General features: G+C 35.4%; 1 protein-coding gene across 2 annotated transcripts in view; it reads left to right on the top strand.

Moving 5' to 3' along the window:
• The first annotated feature begins 2,406 nt into the window (after window positions 1–2,406).
• Lim3 (Lim3 homeobox protein) overlaps window positions 2,407–12,554 on the top strand; it is a 110,013-nt gene continuing 99,865 nt past the window's right edge. The window contains exons 1-2 of one of the 2 annotated variants that reach the window (XM_067769320.1): window positions 2,407–2,566; window positions 8,095–9,105. In XM_067769320.1, coding sequence (XP_067625421.1) covers window positions 8,544–9,105 — 562 coding nt within the window. In that variant the 5' untranslated portion in view covers window positions 2,407–2,566; window positions 8,095–8,543. Of the gene's footprint in view, window positions 2,567–4,182; window positions 4,251–8,094; window positions 9,106–12,554 lie in introns of those variants that run through there. The other variant, XM_067769321.1, reaches the window with a different exon arrangement.

The raw sequence follows: 12,554 nt of genomic DNA, 5'->3' as shown, positions 1-12,554 counted from the left end.
TAAGTATGTGGAAATAGCTACTGGCCTTACACACCGTAAGCGCTATGTTTCAAACGCAATACGGTTATCCAAACAAAAAGACCACCCTTTGGAATTTGTTTGCTGATTTTTGCTAGAAAATATTGAGAAAAAAATTCATCTCAATTCATTTAATTTCAATTTCTATTATTAGTTTGACATAATAAAAGTTATGCCACAATTTTTCTTTTTTTGGATTTCCTTTTGCCTAATTCTTCATATTTCCTATAACTTATTTCAAACTTTTTTCTTTTTGTCACTATTTCTTTAAAATTTATTTTCCTTTTTTTTTATTTTATTTTTATTTTTCCTTTTCACATTTACATAAATGTTTTGTTTAATTTTAATCTAATCTTTAATTTTAAATTGCTTCAATCTTATCAATTTAAAATTTCTTATTTATTGTATATATATATTTTTTTGTATATTTCCACTTCCCCTTCCTTTTTTTATTTTTATTTTTTTCCCATTTCCAATTCAATTCCTTTACCTTTCCCTTTACTTCTAATTTACACACCTACAGCTTAGGATCTCAAACTATTCTATTACATTGTCCATAAGACAATATTTTAATTTTTAATAAACCTATGCCCAAGGCCCTGTTGTCCTGGAAGTATTTTAGGACCAGTATTATCATCATCATTCATCATTAATAGGCGCTTAACCGCCTTAGCGATTTTGGCCGACAGTTATTATCTGGATATTTTCGAAGTTCCGCTGACGGCTTGCTATCCGTTCTTGGACAAATGGGCAAACCATAAACTCATTTATCCCATACTAATGGAAAGCTGTGTGGTGCGGCTCAACCCATTTTGCAGTAGCTGCATGGAAGAAATGGAGGTAAAATCTTAAAACCACTTAATGTTTAGCTGTCAAGCTTTAGCAAGGAATAAGTGAAACTGCTTTGAGCCCACTTCCCAAGAACTCCAAAGGACTTATTGAAAGTAAGACTTATGCGCAATTTTATCATCACTTGTTTTTGTTTTCGTATTAGACACTCCCTGAAGGTTTTGCGGAGTGTTATCGATACTGATGGTCATTTTCCGGATACATATCCGATATATTCGGTAACAAACACCATTAAGGTACAAGCCCGACCATCGTCACATTGCAGCATTCAACATTAAATATAATTTTATCTGACCGCGGAATTTTTTGAAAAGAATTCTGAAATTTAAGTAATACTAAGAACTCCTAACTAAAAACATATTGTGGCGAATGTTGACATCACTAGGCTGTTAGTAAATAATCACCAAGCATGAGTAACAAGAATTCTAGAAGGTGAAATGTTTGGACCTTTGGAGAAATATGCGGAAGAGGCAACAGAGAGTATAAAAGCAGCGAAAGCTGAGTAATAACTAATCATTTACATTTAAACACGGAAACAGCTGTGAAGTATACGTGTTATTGTGAAGTACACTCAAAGTAGTCTAATAAAGACCATTTTGCATTACTGAATATTAGAGTTAATTATACGACAATTTAGCGATTCGAATGTTTGCAGAAGGTGTATAATAACAAGGATTTCCCAAAATTCGTTAAAATTTCAAGAAAAATTTACCCGCCCTTATGTTAGTACATGCTTGCGTTTAGCATTAAATACGCGTGTATGTACGTCTGTCTCTATGAAAGTGCTTACATAAGTAAACTCAAATACAATAAGCTTGCAGCATTAAGCCAAATGGTGGTTTTATTTATACCTATGATTACATATACATACATATATGTATATATCCATGTACAGAGATATACGCAAATATGTATTTAAGCAGAAAATTATATAACAAAAACGGACAATTCACCGTAAAGTGAACAACAGCAGCACTTCTTCATATCTCTTGGCGTTGTTAACAATTTGTCCATTTATATTTATGTAATTTTTTCCTTGTTTTTGTTTTTTTTACCATTTTCACTATCGCATTTGTATCATAAGTTGTGCGGCGTTGGCGACGGCGACAACACAACAATTCACTATATTTTCTTAGCATAGATATCATTTGTGTCACATTAAGATCAATTGTAAAGTATATAAATATGAACTTGCTGACCACGCATACTCTAAGGTACAAACAAACAAATAATGAAAAAAAAATTGGTTGGCTTTTAACTTTTCGTCTCTGCCATCGTTAACGTCAACCATACCTACTCATGACCTCCTTTGCATACACACAAACGCACACACACTTGAGTTTGTACTGTTGCGTTTGGGCAGTGAAAAGCGTTTCGCGTTGTGTCGTCATATCCGTTAACGCGTCGTACGAGCAGCCAAATTTTCAACCACTCACGACGCTATCACATATGTTAACGTGCAACCGGAAGCCGACGCAAATTTTAAGTTTCGCTATCGTCGCTCGCTCTGTAGTGTTGTATTGGCCGTCGGTAAAATGATGTGCCGTGCTGTTGCCGAATAGATTATTGTGAATCTTCTTCAAAAACCGACGGTGTTCTCTATAATATTGAAAACTAATGAAAAAGATTTAACCATAATAACAAATACGGCCTCATAATTGTTTAAATGTATTAGATGTTCAAAAAAGTTCGATAAAATGTGCGTGAAAAATTATGCATCGAAAATTGTCGTATTATGTAAATTTCAAAAAGCAATAAACATATAAAAGTGCACCCTTGGTATGAAACGATACCATCAAATTATCGAAAGATGCATCGAAAAAAGTGTCAATACCCACGGGGACCGGACTAAAGCTAACTTAGCTATTCTTAATTTATGGCGCGAAGCAACGCGGCAAGAGTTCTATGTAAATTTGCGCTTACAAAAACTCGTTGGTCGATTTAAAATGAAGAGGTTTTAGGCCGAGCTTCTCTTCCAATTTGCGTCGTGATCCTTTACCTTTTTCCTACAAATAGGCGAGTCCCACATGTTTTATGCCGACTCCGAACGGCATTTTCAAGGCAGTTGAGATTTCATCTTTTTCATAGCAGAAATACGCTCGGAGTGCTTGCCAAATCACTGCCGAGAGGCGACCACGCTTAAAAAATGTTTCTTCTTTCCCAGTATTTTCGGTGGTGTAGGCGGAGCACGCTACTGCTACACCACAGCGGCCGCTTTGGCTGTATTATATTGAGCTAACGATTTCCTCTCGAGCACATGCGTGTATTTCGCGAAAAAATCGTAAGCTCTACAAAAATACAGGCAAATCAGCGACTAAATTTAATGCAGAAAAGCTCACGTGCTTTACTAGATGCGAGTATCTCGTGAGAAAAATGTTCTAGATTTCTCCAGCATCGAAATTATCACTTCTATTCAAGAAGAAATCGCAAGCCACACCAAATATAATTGAACGTTTACCAGACCATCTTAGTTTTCGAAACAGTTACCGTAAGCCAATGTAAATGTGATATAAATGAAACTCAAACCCAGTCAACTCATAATGGCCTTGGGCTTGTCCGCTACTTTTGTTGATTATGAACTTTTTTCATCGACAAGTAAACGCTTTATAATTTCCACAGAATGAATAGCAAAATCTAGCTATAGAATATAGATTAGAATATAACAATTTTTCAATTTCCAATTCATATCAGTTTTACCAACAATGGGCAAATTTATCTCTTACCTTTGCGCACTATCTTCGAACACCAATAAACAAATATTTGAATAAGTAGCGTTGTAAGCTTTTACCAATTTTATTTTATTTATTTTTTGTTTCAAATTCGATGCAAGCAGTCATATCTATTTATATGAAAAAATAGGTATAGTTAGTAGAAACTGGGTATGTTTGTATGTGTAGGTCTTTATCGAGGGTCGCAGTTGTACACAGACGTAGCCAACTGATAGGAACTTCTAAAAAAATCAAGCGGCAACTGATACAGAGAATAAACAAACCCCAAAGAGGAGCAAGACAGATATGTATTTAGATAGTAGTACTCGAAACAAAGTGGAATAGTAGTAGGTGTTTTTGAAATGCACACAAATGCATGTATGTATGTGGTACTGAGGGCATGTGTACGTAATCAAGCACCTAATAGTAATATAACGAATACCAATTTCAATTCAAGGTGATAAGAGGCGACTATTATTTTAAAGAGTTGTACTTCATACACACATACGTTACATACATACGCACATGCATGCCATCAAATATGAAACAATCTTGCTACCACCTTCTTCGATATCACAATTTGACTTGGGTCCGTCTACAGAAAAGCGTTAAACATTGTGGTTTTACCATAAAAGCGGTGCGGTTGTGCTATTTAACGTATCGGAATCAAATTGTGTATATACAAATATAAATAAAAGCATACAAATATACATAAAAATAAATAAAGAATACCTATTTGTTTAACAGAGATTTAGCGCGGCAAATTTAGTTAAATGAATAGTGATTTGTTTTTGTATTAATATCGCCATTCTGGAATACAAAAGGAAACAAAAATAAACAAATTGGTAAAATTTGAATAAAGACAACACTGTGTAAATTGCAAGAATTGTACTTAACAAAACAGATTTATGTTTGTTTGTTTTAATGGTGTGTTCAATTTATACTTATTATTAAGAATTCATGAGCTTAACACCGGCTTATTATAATTGAATATTCAATTATTATGTTTTTCTAAGAGAAACTGAAAAGAAAGAAAGAAACATTTACTGGCATATTGCGATGGTACCATTTCGAAAACCGCCACGTAATCATCATCAGGCAATTTCGTAATGTTATCAAAGGTTTCACCGAGATTCGAACCGCGAGATTTATATTTATGCGTTTGCTACATTTAATATGCTCCCAACAAACATCAAAATACAAAAAAAAAAAATGTCTACAGCCTTCGAGAAATGTACAGTTCTCAAATCGTTATAAAAAATCATTCTCCAGTCAAGGTTACAACTTCACGCCGCTGTTATTTATACTAACTTCAATATAGCATTTGAAAAAGTCTACCACTCCTTGCTTATCTACAATCTGGATCGACCTTGCTTCCAACGTGGTCTCATCCAGTGGATCTCGCAGAGATACGACTGCGGTCGAACACAAAAGTAGTTTTCAAAAATATTCCTTCAAATGTCATTGATTTCCCCTTTGTCATTCTACAGGGCAGTCACATTGGTCCAATTCTGCTCTTGCTATTTATTTATGATTGCTGGAGAAGTTTCTAGCTCAATGGCAAGTCTCTTCGCAATTTATAGTTAGATTCCAACCCGTGCGCCATCTAATGATCCTTTTTTCCCATTTTATTGCATTACGTTTAAAATTTTAACTCTCTAGCTCAGCTGCAAATTACTTAAACCCTGATCCCAAAATTTGTAGTCGCACAAAGTGTGAAACTTTTTTTTATGTGGAAGAAAATATGCCATTACCATACCATACCATTCGAAAATGAGTTGTAAAAATCAATGCAAGTTTTGTAAGACCTATAACTTGTGCTTTGTTAGACTAAAATTGATTGGGCTACAAGACTGTCTACTCGAAAAAGTTCGGGAAACTCAAAAAAAAAAAAAAGTGCGAAATTTTATCGAATTTTCGATTTTTTTCGAAAACCTTTTTGAGATTGATTTTCTTAATATCTCTAAATACATCGATCCTTGTGCCATCTATTCGGCTTTTAGAATTTTTATCGATATGAAGTTAGGTTAGCGAGAATAGTTTTTTATTTTAATACTGGTTCATAGGGCTCTAAGCTATGTTCAAAGTTTCACGTCTCTATTTTATCGGAGGGTTATCAAAAACTCGACAGCAAAAATTCATAAATTCGTACGAATTTTTTATCATTACGATCTCTGCACCAACTAGAGAAAGTTTGTTTCCCTTCTGTTGCATTGTTATCCGGTTCCAATGTATGTTCCAATTTTCAAGACTCTAGCTTCACAAACATTTGCTGAAAAATAGATTGCAAAATTTTGCAATTTTGTATTGAAACTACAATGAAAGCGACTTAATAATAAAATATTGCTTCTTACAAAATTCTCAAAAGCTTATAAGCATTTTCAAGTCAAATGAACTTTTTTCCAAATCAAATGAAACTTTTCTCAAATCTAATGAAACTTTTTTCAATTCAAATTAAACTAATTCCAAATCAAATGAAACTTTTTCAAAATCAAATTAATTTTTTTCAGCTGATGAGATTTACAGGTTTTGAATAGCTTTATATATCGGCTGCTGATTTGAAAACGTCGTATCTCAAAGAACTTTCGAAAAAGAACTTATTTCATCAACAAAGGCTGACATTCAACTGAGAAGACGATATGTAAATATTTTAAGGTTTCCCAAATAAATTAAAATCAATTTTGATATAGTGAAAATATTGTTCACGACACCGAAAAAGTTAGCTGTTCGAAGTACCTCATCGCGATTTTCGTTTCTCCAAACAAATTACATCGGAGATTTTTAAATTTTTAATAAAAAATGTACCTGTTTACCAAAATGATGACCAATATGGATCTCCAAAAAAATATCTTAGATGGCATTATGCTCCGTTCACTCGTTTAAAAGTTGTACGAGGTTAAACTTCAAACGTAAATTATTAGTGACAACTGTAAAGCCTATATAATTATAGTTTTTTCCAATTTAATGTTATAATGCAATTTAAAAAGTAAAATTCTATTGATACAAAGCTCTTTTTCGCTAAGATATAGCTTATTATTTTCGTCTACGACCCTTTTAAAAATCTTCTATATAAAAGTGGGCGTGGTCTTTAACCGATCTCGTCCATTTTTCCTAGAGATATTTCCTGCTACAGGAAAAATCTGTGTACCCAATTTTAGTACGATCTGACAATTTTTCTTCGAGTTATGGCTCCCGAAACATAGCAAATTGCTTAGTCATAAAAGGGGCGGTGTCACTCCCATTTTTTTTTAATTTGAAGGTTTTCCTATTTATTGTTGTAAATCCACTAGGGAAATGAAATACCATTGTTATAAAACTCTTTTTTGCAAAGATATAGTTTATTTTATTCGTCCACGACTCTTTTAAAAATCTTTTATATAAAAGTAGGCGTGGTCTTCAACCGATTTTGTAAATTTTTCTTCAAAGCATTCCTTATAGTAAAAGCAACCTCTCTGCCGAATTTTGTTATGATAGGTTTAACAATTTTTGATTTATGATAAATAATATTTGTAAAATTTATTTTATCACAAGTGGGCGGTGCCACGCCCATTTTAAAAATTTGTTCAAATTTTTATCAAGAGTCTCAATATCAGTCCACACGTCAAATTTCAACATTCTAGGTGTATTATTTACTAAATAATCAGTTTTTTTGTGTTTTCCAAAATGTTATATAAATAAAAAGTGGGCGTGCTTATCATCCGATTTCTCTCATTTTCAATACCAATCTATTCTGGGTCCAGATAAGCTCGTGTACCAAATTTGGTGAAGATATCTCAATATTTACTCAAGTTATCGTGTGAACGGACAGACGGACGGACGGACGGACGGGCATGGCTCAATCAAATTTTTTTCGACACTGATGATTTTGATATATGGAAGTCTATAACTATCTCGATTCCTTTATACCTGTACAACCAACCGTTATCCAATCAAAGTGTGCAAAGCACGCTGAGTATAAAAAAAGAAAATATAAATATATTGGCAATTACTGTGGTAATGAAAAAAGTTTAATTTGAAATGAAAAAAGTTTTATTTGAAAAGAAAAAAGTTTTATTTTATTTTAAAAAGTTCCATTTGTTTTGAAAAAGGTTCATTTATCTTGAAAAAAGCTTCAGTTGATTTGAAAACAGTTTCACTTGCCCTGAAAAAAGTTTTATTTGATTTGAAAAAAGTTTCATTTGTCTTGAAAAAAGTTTCATTTGACTTGAAAAAAGCTTCACTTCACCTAAAAATGCTATATCCAATGATTGGCTGGAAGTAAGAGTATAAACATATTTTTTTAACATTTAGAAAGCTACAAAAGGCGTTTACGTTTTAACCAAATTAATGACGCAAGAACCTCCGATAGGATGACTTGACATAGAAGTGCGTTTGTTGGGAAATGAGAAAAAGTGACGATTGCGACATTGAAAAAGTTTGAATACCTCAATATTATTGCATAAAAGCTCTTTTTGGAAATATTCTGTGATTTCAGTGTTTGAATGGGATTTTTTTTTTTTGTGTTTAAATTATATTTTAGAGCGCTTATGATTTAGGTAAATTTTCGTGCTTAACTTATGCACTGAATGAAGTGTTGAATAATTAAGAATAGCAGTTAAAAGTAAAAATTTAAATTAAGCAATAGCCGTCGCTAATGTAATTCATATTTGTCTTAAATCAAAATTAAACCAATGAAGACTAACTCAAAATGGTACAATAAATCCTTATGGCATATGTTAGATTTACCTTCCACCAAGCGACTTCTATACTTAAATACATAAAAAACGGTTGAATGTGTTTGCTTGTGGCTACGTTTTCGATGTTGGAGCATTTTGTGTGTGTGTGAATAATCTTAATAACAAGGATATAATAAATACTTGGAAATTCTTTGATGTTTGTGCATAATAAATAAGCGACGCTCCAAGATACATACACACACATATATATATCTATTAGCCATATTATAACTGTTAGTTTGTTGCATTAGCAATGATGCAAACTTTGAAACCACCACCACCACTACTACAACACCATCATCAACATCAACTTGCACAGCATCAACATCAGGCACAGCCTCATTCGTCGTCATTGGCATCGTCATTGCTTAGCAGCAATAGTATTTCTATTATGAGTAATCGTATCCATCAGCAGCATTTACAACAACAACAATTACAACAATCACAACCTTTGCTGCATAATCATCAAAATCCACAAACGATGATGCAACAACCGCAACCTAATCACCTAGTACCTCCAACGTTACCTACGTTACCTCTATTGCCAACATTGCCAACAGCTTTAGCAACACAACAACCTTCAATAACGAATACCAGCATAGACATAGGCATAGGTAAAAGTATTGGTCTCATTCCTAGTGGTGGTGTTGGTGGGGGTATTCTGCAGCATAATCACAATCAATTGCGACAAGAAAATAATGCTGCTTCTGCTGCATCGGCTGCTGTTACCGGCGCGTCCGTTGCTGTCCATCTTGACGATGAACCAAATCCTGAAATGGTACTCGCTTTGATCTCAAGGAACCGAGCGCTCGAGGGTAAGTCATACAGCTTGAGTAACTAAATTGCATGAATTAGACCAGCTGTCCATCAAAATGTCTGAAAAGAAAAGTTGAAGAGCTTTTGCACTCAATTCTAAGACTTTGTATCTGCTCAGTAGTATTTGTGTATAAAAGTTTAAATAGAATCGAAGTTTTTGGGTTGGGGTAGTGAACAGATGTTTCCATTGTTAATGTAAATGAACATTCTTGTTAAAAAGGCTGAAAATTGAGTATTTTTGAGTTTTTGACTTAGTGAACTCCACAAACAGGCGTCGGACTGACTGAATGACGTCCTATTTTAGATTTATTTTTCATAAACGCCCCAGCTAATTTCAAAATATATTGAATTTAAGCTCATAAATGGCGTTTTTGAAACAAATTCCGAAATAAGGAATTTTTTAAAAGTTTTCTGAAATATGGCACTTTTGAAAGAGCAGCCGAGATAGTCAAATTCATGTGCATTTAGTCAACTTGACAAATGTGTGTGGTGCCGCGCTCCTTATGAAAACATGGATAATACTTTACTTTAGCTCACAACTGCTAAAACTCGTCTAAATATCGGGAGAGGTGTCCAAAGACGCGCTTTAGGCCCAGGACCACGAATCCGGAAGCGGAAATTTAAAATTTTATTCCTTTCCAGAGATATTTGCAAACAAAATTGAAAGTTTTCATGTGGTTGTTGTAAAGAACATGATTATTAAATTACTCTCTTTGCAGAATTTTTGTTTTCTATCTTAAATAATTTCCAAAAACATTTGAAATTTCATTGCAAACATGTACTAGTACATACGCCACCAGATTCAAGTACCTTCGGATAGTTAGGCCAACATGCAACCTCTTTGCCACCGGGGTCGCCTAACGCCATTTAATGGATGACTAAACTAGTAGGCGATGCCACGCCCTTTTTCAAACAATTTAATGCATGCCCATGAAATAAAATTGTTTTAGCAACCTACATACCAAATCTAAGTGACAAATTCTCTATGCATTTAAAGCGGCTGAGCTCATCCGATTTCACTGCGGAGCCTCCATACCACAAGTGTATAAAAATTCACGACAAATTATTTATTTTCAATGCACTGGTATTTAAATCCCCAGATCCAATATTACCAAAACAAAATAAATACATAAATTCAAAAAAAGTAATAATATTGAAACTTCCTAAACTTAACTACCTGATTCCCTACCTGCGCTTCGACGGAGATCTTAAAGCCACAATAGAGGTGAACGGTTGGCGCAAGGGTGCTCAAATGAAAGACGGTGCGATACATGTGTACACAGATGATTCGAAAGTAGTGGAAGGAGTAGGGTCTGCGGTATACTGTGCTGATCCGGAAATAGGCAGATCCTACCGGCTGCCGGATTACTGTAGCGTTTTCCAAGCGGAAATATTAGCCGTAACCAAAGCAGTAGAAACCCTGGAAGAGAATAGCTTGAGCTGCAACCGTGTTAACTTTTATATTGATATTCAAGCAGCAATTAAGGCAATAATCTCGCATAGCACAGCATCTAAATGCGTGTTAGAGTGTAAGCAGTCCCTGGAGAGTATCGGGACAGGAAGAAGCATACATCTATATTGGGTCCCAGGGCATATGGGAATAGATGGGAATGAAAAAGCGGACGAACTAGCGTGAAGCTTGCTCCGTAAACGTCCCAATTAGACTGGGCGAGATTAAGCGAAGGCGAGAGGTGCACATGATCGACCAAGCAGTAAAGGCGTGGGTTCAAGTGCGGGGCTGTAAAGTGTCGACGATTATGTGAAGGTCTTACAACCTTAGACTAACAAAGTTGCTTCTATCATTAAAAAGAGAGGACTGTAGACTCATGACGGATATTCTGGCTGGACACTGCATTCTGGCGTCACATGCCTTTACACTAGGCTTGGTCAGTGATAGCAGATGTAGGAAGTGCGGGTTGGAGGAGGAAATGATCGAGCACGTTCTGTGATCGTGCCCTGCGCTTGCCAGGCTAAGACTTCAGCTATTGAGGGTGATATAGCTATTAGGTCTAGAAGCAGCAAGTGGCTTAAGTCCTAGGAAGCTTCTATTTTTTGCCAAGGGGACGGAGTTAATTTATAACATAGGTCCTGGTTTTTGATAGGGGTTTTCAGTTTGGAGGCCACCGTGGTGTGATGGTAGCGTGCTCCGCCTACCACACCGTATGCCCTGGGTTCACACCCCGGGCAAAGCAACATCAAAATTTTAGAAATAAGGTTTTTCAATTAGAAGAAAATTTGTCTAAGCGGGGTCGCCCCTCGGCAGTGTTTGGCAAGCACTCCGGGTGTATTTCTGCCATGAAAAGCTCTCAGTGAAAAATAATCTGCCTTGCAGATGCCGTTCGGAGTCGGCATAAAACATGTAGGTCCCGTCCGGCCTATTTTTAGGGAAAATCAAGAGGAGCACGACGCAAATTGGAAGAGAAGCCTTAGATCTTTTCGCAGGTTATCGCGCCTTTATTATATTTTTTTCAGTTTGGTCGTTAAAACAAACTTCTGGTGACACTACGGACTCATTCAGTCTATGTGAGGTCCTCATGGACCGGTCAGTTCAACCTAACCTAACCTAACTACAGGATCCACAATACTTCTGCGCAGATTGCCTTCTAAAAAACTACTTCGGCCGAACCAACACCGGCTGCACCATTCTGCGCAGTAAATCAGGCTTTTACTATTACTGAAAAAAAATTCGCTCATGAACCATCGAACAGACGGGCGGAGAGGGAAGACTTTGGCTAATTTTTCTCAGGGTAACCTCGGTATTCAATGGGTAATGTATGATTGAAATATGACTTAAATCGGCTCATAAATAAATAAAAATAAAAATATGTAAGGCGCGAATACCCTCCGAAGAGATTTTAGGAGGCCGCCCTGATGTGGTGGTAGCGTACTCAGCCTAACACACCGATGATCCTGGGTTCACGCCTAGGCAGTGATTTGCAAGCTTTTCGAGTGTATTTCTGCCATGAAAAGCTTCTGAGTGAAAACTCGTCTCATAAATACTAATTTAATATTCCGCATTTCTATTAAATGGCTTATGCCTGTTTCAAAAACATAAACTGTTCAAATTAATTAATTGGAAAATTGGGATTTACATCCTAGATGTTAAGATCAATAATTACTGATTTATGGGTCATCCGAAAACACATACATATATAAATCGTATCGAACAATGAAAGAATAACAAGTAAGGAAGTCTAAGTTCGGGTGAAACCGAACATTACATACCCAGCTGTACACTTGAAATGCTGCTGTTGTTTGTTTTGTGTGCTTAATAGTGTTACAAGGCTGAACTAATTTTCGTTTAGAAGAAGCAAAAAGGAAGAAGCAAAAGAGGCTAACACCAACGACCTTGAGCGGGAAATAATGCAGTCTTCCTTCAGATACGGGGATTTCCCTACTGTTTATTTTAAAATAAAGATATAACAGAACAATAAACATAAACACACAA

The sequence above is a fragment of the Eurosta solidaginis genome, chromosome 2 (genome assembly GCF_040869045.1).
Source record: "Eurosta solidaginis isolate ZX-2024a chromosome 2, ASM4086904v1, whole genome shotgun sequence".
Lineage (NCBI taxonomy): Eukaryota > Metazoa > Arthropoda > Insecta > Diptera > Tephritidae > Eurosta > Eurosta solidaginis.
Note: the sequence above shows the minus strand (reverse complement) of the source record. Positions and strands in the feature narration are given on the sequence as shown.